The 14,463-nt window shown below is 40.1% G+C and overlaps 1 protein-coding gene across 1 annotated transcript in view; it reads left to right on the forward strand.

Annotated features, from left to right (window-relative positions):
• Window positions 1-2,445: 2,445 nt before the first annotated feature.
• SFXN1 (sideroflexin 1) overlaps window positions 2,446-14,463 on the forward strand; it is a gene marked incomplete at its 5' end in the record, with an annotated part of 29,052 nt that continues 17,034 nt past the window's right edge. Inside the window, 5 exons of the mRNA XM_084242634.1 lie at window positions 2,446-2,609; window positions 10,052-10,222; window positions 11,116-11,214; window positions 12,851-12,926; window positions 14,152-14,237. Coding sequence (XP_084098760.1) covers window positions 2,446-2,609; window positions 10,052-10,222; window positions 11,116-11,214; window positions 12,851-12,926; window positions 14,152-14,237 — 596 coding nt within the window. The remainder of the gene's footprint in view (window positions 2,610-10,051; window positions 10,223-11,115; window positions 11,215-12,850; window positions 12,927-14,151; window positions 14,238-14,463) is intronic.

Consider the following 14,463-nt stretch of genomic DNA (forward strand, 5'->3'; position numbering starts at 1 on the left):
CCCTGGGAACACCGGTACACTCACTCTCCTTTCTTCCGGGACATCACCCCCCTGCATTCCCCCCACTGGTTCCCCTCTCCACCTCCTTTGCTGTAACTTAGTCTGTTCTGACCTCTGAACATAGCCGTCCTCGGGCCTCTTCCCAACTTCTGTTCAAGGTATCAAATTTTTGTCCAGATTCACCCTGTCCCCTCAGCTCCCGACTCCAACATGTATCCACTGTCAGGTGTCTCCGTTGAATGTCTCTTACGCATCTCACACCTGAACTTGCTGTTTTCTCCTTGGACTTGCCCTTCTTCCAGACAACCCTTTTGGAGTTGTGCTTTTTCTTTCTCTCACACCCCACATCCAAGCTGTCAGGAAATCCTGTTCACTCCATCTGGAAAAGCTCTGGGACGTCAGCTCTTCCCTCCACTTCCGTGCAGCACTGGCCTGGCCTGCAGCACCGCCACGCTCTGCTGGATGCCCCTGGAGCCGGCAGTTGCGTTTTCTGTGCCCACACCTGTGCCTTCACCTGCCCCATTTTGATGCAGTGGGCCATGCTCCGTATTCATTTGAGATTCTGATAAAGTACAAATGACAAGAGTGCCTCACATCTTCACCTGACAGCTTAACACACCCAAGAACATGTGACGCACCAAAAAATAACAATGAAAAAAATCTCCTGGGGGCATCCCCGGTGGCACAGCAGGTTGAGTGCAGCACCGTGAAGCTGTCCGCAGCCTCTGCAGCGCGGGTTCAATTCCCGGCCGGCCAGGGAGATGCCTACATGGCACAGCAGTCCTCTCCTGTCTCGCCCGCTGCTCCCCTCAGCAGTGTTTTTGGTCCGTCTGCCTGTTCTGCTCCCTGTTTTGTCTCTGGTGAATCCCCTTACCCTCCCTCGCCTCTGGACTGTACCACAGTTCTTGTATAAATAAATAAATCTTAAAAAAAAAAAACTCCTAGGAAAGAACACTACTGTTAGAGCTGCTATTAGAAATGCAGGAAAGATGGGCCTCCCCTGGTGGCGCAGGCAGTTGAGCACCGCGCTGTGATGCTTCCGCAGCCTCTGCAACACCAGTTCGATCCCGTCTGGCTGGCGAGGGTCCCACATGGTGTGGCAGACCTCTCCTGCCTTGCCCACTGCTCCCCTCAGTGTATTTCATCAGTCTGCCTGTTCTGTTCCCTGCTCTGTCTCTGGTGAATCCTCTCACCCTCCCGCACATCTGGCCTATCCCCTGGATCTTGTGTAAATGAATAAATAAATCTTAAAAAAAAAAAAAAAAAAAAAGAAAATGCAGGAAAGGGAAATGGAGGAGGAATTGACTGTTAGAAGACTTCATAGTGTTTAACATCCATCCTTCTGCTAATATACGGAGAGCTCTGGTCTGAGGGCATCCCCAGCTTCTAGACAAGGTACAGCATGCTTTATCAACTGAAAGGGGTTGCTGTGTACCCCAAATGAATATTTAGTACCCCAGGAATGCTCCTAAAATAATACAAAAAAAAAAAAAACAGGACGTTAAAATCTGGAGTATGATAGCAGCTTTATTTTTTTAATTATATGATAATATGTGTATAGAAAATGTCTGCAAGAAACTGTACCAAAACATTAATAATGATTACTTCAGTGTGGCTAAATTATAGGAGATTTTGTTTCTTTCTTTATTTTCTACAATAAGCTGATATTATTCAGAATGCCACAATAAGCATGTGTTCCAACAGCACAATGCAGTTCTAAAAATAAGAATGTCTTATGCAGAGAAAGAAATTAGTTACTTTTAGAGAAAAGTAATGGTTTGAAGCCAGAAACTGGATATTTTATGAGGAAAATTATATGGTGCAGTGTTATTCCTGTACACGGGACTGTCAGACTGCGTTTCCCCATTGTGTCCCTATTAGATTGAAGAACATGATTTTTCATTTTTGCTTGGTAGCTTACATACTGAACAAGGATGAATGAACCTGAATCTTTTTTTAAGTGTACAGTTTTTAGCATTGAAGCCCTTTTTTTTGCACAGCTAGTCACTTCTACTGGTAGAGATAATAGATGTAGAGCAGCAGGCAGTAGGAATTTAACATTGCTTGTTTTACCCAGAAAAAGTGTTTCAAACTTTAGACCCTATTTTAGCTGTTATTTTTAACTTCTTCTATCTGCTTTTTTTCCCCTAGACTATTTCTAGGTGTCTAAAAATAAGAAATGATGAAAAACTGTATACTAATGAGGAGGAAAATGTGGGAAATTACTGAAATTTGGTTAAGGTCTATTGAGATTTATGAACAAAGTTAGCTTTGGATTTAGATTGTCTTTCTGTTAATTATAGCAAAATTTCTTTTGTAAATAGGAATGTACATATACTGTACTTGAAGATTAGAACAATTATAAAGTTTCTCAATTATAAAGTTATACCTAACATTGTAAGTCTTAACCATGCTTGTCTTTTTTACCCTCCTTAGTCCAGAACGATGTCTGGGGAACTTCCACTAAATATTAACATCAGGGAACCTCGATGGGATCAAAGCACTTTTGTTGGACGAGCCAATCACTTCTTCACCGTAACAGATCCCAGGAATATCCTGTTAACCAACGAACAACTGGAGAGTGCAAGGAAAATTGTGCATGATTACAGGTAACATTAATGATTATGCTTTTGGGCTTAATATATTAATAGATTGTCATGTTAACCTGCATTTAAACCTTCACTCAGTGATCTTGTAACTTTTTTTTTTTTGTAATGGAATCCTTTTTACCAAAAAAAACCACAAGAAAACAAAAACAAAAAACAGGAGTAGGAAATGGGAAGACATTGTATCCCCACTGCTAACCCTGAACACAGATACCCAGCACTCATGGAAACTGGAAATAAGACAGCCCTCCCTGCAACTCCATAGGTACCATAGGTACCAATCTGTGAGATCCCCTTTTTCCATCATCCTGCCTCCTACGTTCCATAACAACCACCCCCTGCATCCACAGCCACCCCCATGTATCTTTCTGCCTCTATTTGGAGACAGCAACATGCAAAATATAAGTGGTCAAGAATTGGGGTAGGTTGTTTGCTTCTGAGATAAAGCACTAGTGAATATACCCCATAAGCAGGCATTCAGGTGGGAAGGATGCTGGAGGCAGGGCGTGTAGGTTTAAAGCACTCCATCAGTTCCGAGAGCTAGGCAGGGTAAGGAAAGAGGGCCTCTAAGGCAGTGTTGCAGTTTTCTCTATAGAAGACCATTTAGGAAATGTTTTAGGCTTTGTGTGCCACAAGTGTTTCTCTCAGGTATTCTTCTTAGTTGTTTGCTTTTTTGATCCTTCAGAAATGCAAAAGTCACTCTTATGCTTTTACTAGTAGTTGGCTTATCCCTACTCCAGGGGACCTTCAGGCAGCTGCTGAGAAGCGGATGAAAGTGAGCTGTGTACCTAACCTTGCCGGAGCAGTGCATGAGAGTCAGGGATTTGATGTCACGTGGTCATTAGAGGAGAAACAGGGAAATCTGTGAACTTGGTTGCCAAACACTGAATCTGTCACCTGGTAGGCGCCCCCTGCCGATCTCACCAGGTGCCAGTGTGCACACCAGGGAGCACCGCCGTCATGGAGCCTATGAGAAAGCACGGGGGTACAGGCGTAAACATCCATGAGAATTCAGGAGAATAAATGTGCTGAGAATCTGGAATAAAGACTGTTAAATAAGGAGAGGCCAAGATGAAACAATAGCCAGTCTGGCTGAAAAAAAATATAAAAGGGGGTTCATCGTAAGGTGGTGGAGTAGGACATAGTGTAGGGTATACAGGTTGACTATGGTGCTGCATCCCTGAAACTTACAATACAGTTGCACCCGCATTACTTCTGCTGAGATGACATAGATGTACAGGTCTGAACCTGTACCCCCAAAACATATATAGTGTTGTAAGCCAGTAAACAGAATTAAAAACCAATCATTAACATAGTTTTAAAAAAGGAAGAAGACTTAAAGGTCAAAATTAGGATGTTCACAGAAGGAACTGGTGGAGAAATTAATGACAAAAATGGGCGATGAAAAAGCGGAAGCTGAGCTGTGGAGAATAAACCTGACATGCTCTAAGAACACAGAACAGAGGTTGGCAGGCTTTCCCACCAGGCCAGAGGGCAATGGTTTGGGCTTTCTAGACCAGCCTGTCTCTATGGCACATTCTTTGGTGGTTCTCATTGGTTGTTTTACAACCCTTTTTAAGGGGTGCTTTGCAAAATGCTCAAATCATTCTTCACTCACAGCCATGCAGAAGCAAGGCTGGGCACTGTCGTTGACCAACACCTGTTAAAGATGAAAAGGTGAAAGTGTGCAAAAGATTATATTTACAGGGACTAGAGAATGGAGAGTGAAGGTATAATTCATTGATGTTTCTAAAGGAGAAACTAGAAAAATGCAAAAGAAGTAATGTTAAGTACAAAATGTATTCTTAAAAGTATAAAGGTACATAAAGTATAACATTAACTATATAAATATGTTTAACATATAAAAGGAATTTTTTCCCTGATGAGGAAAGGCATCTTCAAATTAAATTCACCCTATTTTAAGCAAAGAAACCCACGTGAGGCAATTCGTCCTTTTTTTCTTTTATTATTTTCCTACAAATAAACTTTTAAAGTTACATAAGTATACAAGAATAGGGAAAAAATTATTTAAAAAGACAAATATCATAGACATCTCAACTTTTTCATGTATGTGCTGAATGCCAGAGGACGGGAAAGGCACGTGTGCTGGCTACCTAACTAGTTATATGTTTGAGGTAACTATGGAAAAATGTAATGCGTTCTTCCAAAATCCCTAAGTGCCTCATCTTTTCTCTACCCCTTTTAAACCATCTAAGTCTGTGTGATAAATGCCTAGGCCTGCTCCAGCTGAAAGTTGGGGGTGTTTGTTGTGGTTTTATGCTGCTTTTGTATATATTGTAAAATACATAAACTATGTGTATGTTATATAAAATATGCATTGCAATATATGAGCTACATATTAAATGTGTGATATAAAAATATTATATATAGTCAATAACACCAGTGATTAAATTAATGGATAAAAATGCCCCAGAGTTCCCTCCTGCTCCCACCAAAAATCAAATTAGGCATGCACCTTCAGGGAGAATGGTTGAAAGGGCTAGCTGGAGTCAAAGCAATTTTAAGTTATAAACCCTCATGGAGGATGCATACCAATCTGTTGTTCTACCGGGATACCAACAATGCTATTTTGATATAAACCTAAAGGAGGTAATAAAAATGAATGACTGATATCACAAAGCAGGGCAAAGGTAACTGCAAATAAAACACAGTTCAGGGCAAATAGGTCAGAAAATTAGATATTGGTAAGTGAACATTGAACATACAGCTTTTATGAGCCAGTTAATAGTTTATCAAATGTACAAAGAAAAGATTTAGAGATGCAGATGGAACCTGATTAAACACAATGATAGTAGAAAATTCTAGCCTTTGATAGATTATCTAATTATATCAGAATCGTTTAATGCTTTAGCTGTACAGAAAGAAAAAACAAAAGTAAAATTACAAAGTGAAAACAATGAGAGAATAAATAGGAAAATGTACCAAAATTGTATAGAAAAAGTTTCTGGTTTTATATGTCTGTATTATTAAGTAATCAAGATTGAGAAACACATGAACTGAAAATCCAGCTTAAGAAATTAAATAACAACACAAAATAATTTTAAAAAAAAGCAAATGGTGTAGTACACTTTGTGTGTGCAGTACGGCTTTAAGCAATCCACATTCATTCACTTAACCCTCACAAAAGTCCTTAAAGGTATATTCTATCATTATTCCCATTTTTCAGGTGAAAGATCTAGGCATAAAAGTTTATTTTTCATTTTATTTTTTATTTCCTAATAGAGTACCATTGTTTTATATCCTTATTAATATTTGCCAGTATAGGATTTCTCCCCCAGGTGTGGTCACCGGAGCTCTCCCTCTACGGAAGAGTCCCTAGTTCTCCACCTTAGTCTACTTGTTCTACCCCTGCCTGACCCGGTGTGAAAGTTTAACTTGCTAGGAGTCCTGCCGCTCCTTAGTGGGGAGCCAGGATTGGAAACAGAAAGCCTGGCTCCAGAGTTCATGCTGTCAACCGCTGTACATACCCCTTTTTTAGGAAATCAGGGAGCTATTAATACATTTTAAAATTAAAAAGTAATTCATAAAATTAAAAAATAAATTTTAGAACTGATTCTTTGGTAAACCGAGTGAAAGCTAATCTTCTGGCATGTCTAATCAATCGTAAATAAATAAATAAAACCCAAAAGAGTTGACAAGCAGAATAAGAAAGTTACCTAAGAGAAATAAAGAAGTTGAAAAGTGCAGCCTGCTATTTAGCTTTTTGCTAAAAATTTTGGAGATTTTAGTGAAATGTATAATCTTTATGAATTACCAAGCTTTACTCAATCCAAAAGAAGGAAAGAGAAAAAGAAGAAAGAGAAGCTGAGACAAAGGTAAACAAATAGCAATTGGTAAAAAATGTAACTTTCCCATAAAAATCTACAAAGCCTGTTGGCTTCACAGTTGAGAGAAATTATTTCTTCACAGGAAGAAATAATACCAATTGTATCACAAACTCTCCCAGACAAGAGAAGAGCAGGAGTACCCCATTCATTTAGGAGGCTAAAATACCCTGATAACAAAACCAGACAAAGGAATAAGAAGGAAAAAAACATATAATCCAGCACCCCACATAGGTATAGACACAAAGATCTTTGAAAAAGTACAAAGTAAATCTAGACATACAGCCCACACAAATTAAATCTAGACACACACACACATAAAGGACAATACCTGAAAAGCAGAACCCGACTAGGGTTCATAACAACATGTAAGATTGTTTTAACATTTGGAAATCACTATCAATAGGCAAAAACAGAAACCATATATGATTATCTCAGTAGGTACAGAGAAAGCAGACAAAATCCAGTATCCGTTCATGATAAAAATCTCAACAAACTAGGAATAAAAAGGGTAAAGTTACATCTGGAAAAACCTACAGTTAACACCAAACTATTAATCATGAAAGAACGAACACTTTCCCCCTGTGATCAGGAAAGGCAAGGATTTCAGCATTGTGCTGGAGGTTCTACCAGTGTGATAAGAGAAAAATAAGTAAATGGAGATCCACAGATAGGAAAGGAAGAACTGTCTTCACTCACAGAAAACATGTTTATCTCTATAAAAAGAATCTACCATCATGTTTAGCATGGTCACAGGATATATGGACAATATAGTAATTTCAGTAAACTGAAATTTTAAGAATAATAGAATTTTTACTAGGAAAAAATATTAAACATTTGGAGACCACTTTAGCCAAATATGTAAAAAGGTGGTAGTTTCCTATATATCAGCAATAGCCAATCAGACAGTATTTCTTCAATTTCACACGAATGAGGAAATCATAAAATATCTGGGAATATGCTTCTCCAAACATGTGAGAGGCCACCAGGGTCATTAAAATAAGTCTTTGGGGAAGAACACTGGGTTAGGCTGGACAGAAAGTCATAATATTGTACAGGTGTCACTTTTCTGCAAAATAATATAACGTCAGTCAAAACACACTTGTGATCACCTTTAAAACTGACAAAATATTTCTAAGGATTATCTGGAAGAGTAAAATCATGAGTGTATTGCTTCTTGACCTTTTGGTGAGGATCAAGTGTAAAATCATGATCTAACTCAAGACATTTCTGAAAGAGAAGAGGAATGGAGTGAGGGGCCATTGTTCTATTGAAGAGTGATGTGGACTGTGGAATGAAAATGGCAGCACTGGCCCCAGAAGATGTAGATAGTGGGAAAATACGAGGAAGTCCAGAAATCAGGCCTCAAAGTCCTGAAATCTCAACAGCATTGTTATTGCAATGACAGACCAGCCAATAGTAAAGTTAAACAGGTTTCACATTTGCATATTTTAGGATAGATTCCCCAGTAGATTAAACAAAATGAGTCAGACAGAGAAAGACAAATGCCAAGTGATCTCACTCATATGTGGAATATAAAGAAACAAAGCAAAGGGATAAAACCAAACCACAACAATCCCTGAAATCTGGTTGTAGAACTAAAACTGCTAGGGGATGGTAGAGGGTGAGGACCCCAGGGGAAGGGGGCCCAGTTGACTACAGTGGAGAACTGTGGGTCCCTTGTTGGTGTACGTGGTGTGCTAGCATTCATCTGAAGAGGTGTGAACCTAGACCCTAAAACACATTCAGTGTTGTAAACCAGTATTACCCCACTAAAATAATTATTTTTTTTAATTAAGCAACAAAACTGTCATGAAAATGCAAAAGGTAAAGATGAACATATATATAATCTTGAAGTGAGTTGAACTCTTGTAGGCAGAAACTTAATTTGTTCCTACCTATTATACATAAAAATGAAAATTCTCAGGATGGCAGATAACAAAATTACTCACAGTGTACAAAATATACATACAAACTATTACATAATAATGGTGTTGCTGCTGAGGATAAGAAAAGGTATAATCTTGTAGAGAAAAAGGATAAAGACATCCAGTTTTAATAATTTATAGTTTTCATCTCAGCAAATGTGCTCATCTCTTTCTAAATCAACTTGAATGTGGCGAAGATTTATTTATGAGGCTACTTACTTCTATGTCCTTTACAAGTGGAAAAGATTGGAAACAATTAAAATGCTAAAGTGTGGACGGTTGTTATGATATAGTAGTTGACAAAAACAGTGGAATATAGTGCAGCAATGAAAAGGATAATGTGTTTATTTCCTAAGGCTGCTAGAACAAATTAGCACTAACTCAGTCACTTAAAACAGAAATTGATCCTCTCAGTTCTGGAGGCTAGAGGTCTGGACTCAAGGTGTGGACAGGGTAGTGTTCTCCCAGTGGCTCTGGGGCAGGTCCTTCCTGCCTCTTCCATGGTCTGCCTCAGTTGTTACATGACCACCTTCTTTGTGTGACTGTCTTAGAAGGACACAGGTCCTTGGATATAGGGCCACCCTAACCCAGCATGACCTCATCTGAATTAATTATACCTGCAAAGACCTGTTTCCACATAAGATTGCATTCAGAGGTTCCAGGTGGACGTGAGTTTTAGGGGACACTATCAACCTAGTATAGATGATCTGAAGAATATCTAAAGGTGCAGAGAAAAGTTTACAAAAAAGTATTGAAGAAAAGGGCCTCCCCTGGTGGCGCAGCGGTTGAGCGTTGGGCTGCGAAGCTGCCCGCAGCCTCTGCAGCGCCGGTTCAATCCCCGGCCACCGGTGAGGGTCCCACATGGCGCGCAGACCTCTCCTGCCTCGCCCGCTGCTCCCCTCAGCAGTGTACTTCGTCAGTCTGCCTGTTCTGCTCCCCGCTCTGGCTCTGGTGAATTCTCTCACCCTCCCGCGCTTCTGACTGTACCCAGTGCTTGTATAAATAAATAAATCTTTAAAAAAAAAAAAAAGTATTGAAGAAAAAAAAGGTGGCTATAAAGCAGCAAGCGTGGTGTGACGCCTTTAAATAACATATTGACGTAGATCCTCGAAGAGAGTGAAAGTGTGCTCACCAAAATGTTACCATGGTGATGAGTAGGTTTGAATGATTTTAATTGCTCTAATGAATGTATTTTCTTAATTTCTAGCACTGAATATGTGTTTCTTTGATAAGGAGAAAAAACAATGAGCCTTTTTAATCTAGGTTTTCAAACTACAAGTTTAGAAATGAATTAATATTCTTGATTGCCACAGCTTTTGTCTAATTGGTTAGAAATATCTTAGAGTGTGTAAAGTTCAAAATGCATTTTTCAATATGTCTTTTTAAACAAAGAATATTTCAAAGTTGAATACTTCCCTATTATGCAAGGTAAGTTTTTATTTTTCTAAATTATAGATATTTTAAGATATGTGAGTTTAAAATGTTCATGGGTTTATTTATTGTGCTATGGGTTATTAGACTGTCATTGACCATTTAATAGGTTAGACTGTCATTCCATTTGGGGGCAGTTATTTTAGGTAAGGGCAAACTTAAAATACCTCTTGCTGTGTCTCTAGAACACCAGTAAAATACTTGAAATGAACAATTGCCGTGTTATTTGTTGTTTTCCTAGACAAGGAATTGTTCCTCCAGGCCTTACAGAAAATGAACTATGGAGAGCAAAGTACGTCTACGATTCAGCTTTTCATCCTGACACTGGCGAAAAGATGATTTTGATAGGAAGAATGTCAGCTCAGGTTCCAATGAACATGACCATCACAGGTTGTATGATGACATTTTATAGGTAAGTTATAGAAATGTAACAAACGAATTCATTTTATATTATAGAAAACTAAAAGTGCATGTTTTGTATGTATATAGTTTTATTGAAATAAGTATCACTTCCTGTTGAGTTTCATTGTGTAAATATATCAACTCGAGAAGGCTGTTTTACTTTTTCCCTCTGCTATATATAGCATTCTCTGTGTTGTTCAAAAAGAAGTTGAACCTTTCCCTAAATCTTAGACTCAAAAGAAAAATGGGCTTAAAAAGAAAATAAGAGTCTTCAAGCAAATTTTCTTTTTAATCCATTCATCTGATACAGATTTAAGCAGAGATAATAGGGGTAGATGTAGGTGCAAGTATAGATGTAACAGTAGGTGTAAGTGCAGATATAGCAGTAGGTGAAGATGTGGGTGTACAAGCAGGTGTAGAACAGGTATATGTATACGAATAGGCGTAGATGTAGATATAAGATTAGGTGTAGATATAGTGTAGGTGTAGGTGTAGACATAGCTATAAACACAGACATATGAGCTTGCACGTGCAGTCAAAAGGGACTTTTGGCTACAAATGGCTTTTTTCCCACAAGAGAAGGGACCTGACATTTATTGAGTGCTACCTATGCTAGGTTCTCTACAAATTTAAGATAAAATTTAATTTAAGTAAGATACCTTCCTCACTGTAACCCTCTGAACTTAGTGTTCCCATATCGAACAATTGAGGAGGCTGAGAATCAGATGGCATGGGAGCCTGCCAGGCCACACAGGTTAAGCCTTTGCCCCAGAATGTATGGCCTTCCATGCAGGCTTTTCCCTTCCTCATGCATCTCACCTCTGGGTGCTGTGTGCGTCCTTGCTCCACACAGCAGCAAGGGCACAGGCGATGGGGCCCACGTGCCGGCTCTCTCTGTTTCAGGACCACGCCGGCGGTGCTATTCTGGCAGTGGATTAACCAGTCCTTCAATGCCGTGGTCAATTACACCAACCGCAGTGGAGACGCCCCCCTCACCGTCAAGTAAGTCTCTGCTGAATGAGCCTCTGTGTTCCCAGGGTTTGCTTGACTCAGTGAAGTATAAATTAAACAGTATATTTGTACAAATTGTATTGTTTAAAATATTCAGGACTTACTTCACAGTCATGCTCCTTTTCTTCTCTTTTATCAAGATCCACTTGTTGGTAGTGGCGCTGGTGGAAAGGTGTGTCTTCACACCCTAGGACTCATGTCTCCTGCTCAGCACACAACAGGCAGCTGGGGCGGGTGGGTAAATGACAGGCCGCACCCTGCTCTACTCTGCCAGTACATGTGATACCAGCATCCACAATATGGGCTGCAGACGTCCAGGGGACATCTGTGGCTTTTATGTCCTATTTGGGGTTTTTTGATATTGTTTATTGAGTTAGTATTGGTTTAATCACTGTTTCCCTTTTAGAGGTGCACTCTCCCCCCTACAGGCGTTTTTGCCAGAGTTCACCCACCACCAAGGAACCATGGTCCACCCCCAGAGCCCTGGTGCTCTGTGCTCCCCACTCCTTGTCCCTGGCCCCAACTCTTCTCTCCCCCTCCAGTTCCCCCATTCCACAGTCAGCTTTCAAGGGTTGGTTTTATAGCTTGGGTTCATCTGTGCCTTTGTTTTGTTTGCTGTATTCCACTTAATAATTGACACCAATTGTCTTTCTCCTTCTGGCTGATTTTGCTTAATATTATCCCTTCCAGCTCCATCCATGTTGCCCATTTGTTTTTAAATCAGACAGCCAAAAAAGAATGCAAATGATCTTCAGATTTTGTCTCATGTGGGAAAAAAACACTTTTAGACAGGTGACAGAGATCAGTTAACAGAAACTTTAGCATCATGGGCATAACTCTTCAAAGTGTTTTCTTTTTTGATTTTATATTGCTTTCGACAGCCTGTCTTCTTCTACGATCAGCCTGTAGCACAAGGATATGGAAATTAGCAGCCAGCGGTGTTTATCACACCTTCATTTCATCCAATCCTTGAATTTAAATTTTAAACTGAGAGAATTGCCTGGGCTTCTTCACTGCATTTTGGAGATGGGACTTTTCAAATTTCCATCCAGTAAGATGTCATTTCAATGCTGGCAGCATTGCTTTGAGTTGTCACTTGCAGTATGTATATCAATATTCTGAGAACTATTTTATATTTCAGCAAATACACTATAAACACTTGGCCCCGTGTGCATTTGTTTCCTGCACGTTTCTACTACACACTCACTTGCCCCTAGCCCTCACACACACTTGGTGTGGCTGCTTATTTTGTGTTGTAGGTGAAGAATCCCATTTTTTTACGGGCCAACGTGCTTTTCATGGGGATTTCTCTACATTGAGAGTGATCATGGATGTTCCATGGAATCCCCATTTTTAATCTAGTTCTTTCACCTTTCCCCCTCATTGCTGCAGAATCTGCTGTACCAGTTTCCTGACAGGTGCTCACTGGTTACGCACTATTCTTTTGTTTTTTTAAATGGAGGTAACATTGGTTTACAGTTCTGTACATGCACTAAGGGAACAGGTTCAGATGCATGTCACCACAGCACACCCACCACCAAAGCACCCATGACTCGTTACCCTGCACCACCAGACCCCCTACCCCCTTGCTCCTTCTCGTCCCAACTACTGTTCTCTTTCTTTTCAGTGAATTGGGAACAGCATATGTTTCTGCCACAACTGGTGCTGTAGCAACGGCTCTAGGACTCAATGCGTTAGCCAAGGTACTCAGATCTTTATTTCTATAGTAAAGCTTCCTAATTTGTTCTTACCTGCCTGGTTCTGAGTCTCTCTATTATTGCCCAAAATAGTTAACTGACTTTCTTCTTAGAGTCATTCTCTTCAATGCTGATTTTAATTGTGTCTTCCAATAAGCTCAGAAAGGGGTGTCACCAGAACATGTGCCCAGACCTAGTCTATAGCTGGCATTGAAGATTAAGTGTTAAATGCTCATCTGCCACACAGCCTGCTGGAGCAGGGGTCAGGTGGTGTGTCTCGTGCCTACACCTCCCGGAGTTGGAGGAATCCCAACTGAACTCAAAACCTGGGACTCCAAAGCCCCTACTCCAGCAACCACACTAGACTGTCAAAATGTCTTAGATGTTGGCATTTTATGCCCAGCATGCCCATACTTGAAAGGTAAATGCCACTAGGAAACAAGTTTTTTTTTTTTTTTTTTTAAATATTTATTTATTTATTTATTTATACAAGCACTGGGTACAGTCAGAAGCACGGGAGGGTGAGAGAATTCACCGAGCCAGAGTGGGGAGCAGAGCAGGCAGAAGGACCGAAGTACACTGCTGAGGGGAGCAGCGGGCGGCAGGAGAGGTCTGCACGCCATGTGGGACCCTCCTCCGGTGGCCGGGGAGCAGCTGGGGATCGAACCGGCGCTGCAGAGGCTGCGGGCAGCTTCGCAACCCAGCGCTCAACCGCTGCGCCACCGGGGAGGCCCAGGAAACAAGTTTTGAAAGTACTATTTGTGTGAGTTTTTTCTTCATTGAAGTAACATTGCATTATAACATTCTATAACTTCGAGGTGTGCATCATTGAGAACTACATTAAGTTCACCACTCAAAGTCCAGTTCTGTCCTTCCCCATACCATTGTCCCCTTATCTACCTTCCTTTCATTCTCCCTTCCAGTAACCACAAATTGGTCTTATCATCCAAAAGTTTTTGTTTTTTAATCTATATGTTACATATGAGTGAAGTCTTAAGACATTGTCTTTCCCTATTTCATTCTGCTTAATCCCCTCCAGGCCCATCAGTGTTGTTACATATGGAGGGATTTCATCCCATTTTGTAGCTGCACAGTATTCCACTGTATGAGCACTGAGTTTCTATGCAAACAGGACTCTGCATTTTGTAGTAGTATTCAAGAAGAAATAAGTATCTCCATTCAATAGTCCTGGAAAAGTACAATAATGCCTTTGGAATTATCTTTTCTGCAGCGTGTCTCACCACTCATAGGACGCTTTGTTCCCTTTGCTGCTGTAGCTGCTGCTAATTGCATTAATATTCCATTAATGAGGCAAAGGTAAGATGAATATGTACTCTTTGAAAGGACTTGTGCTTAACAGGACAGTCTCTTCAAATAATTAGTCAAATTTTTTTAAATTTATTTTAGTATCTACAGATGGAATTGTGTGGGATCTGGGACTTGTTTCAAAATGATCTAGAATTGAGGGTAAAGGTGAGTCCATTGATGAAGCAAGTTTAGCATGAGTTGCTGATTATAAAGACAGGCTGATAATTAGGTACAT

This window comes from Talpa europaea (genome assembly GCF_964194135.1).
Source record: "Talpa europaea genome assembly, chromosome: 9".
In the NCBI taxonomy this organism is placed as follows: Eukaryota; Metazoa; Chordata; class Mammalia; order Eulipotyphla; family Talpidae; genus Talpa; species Talpa europaea.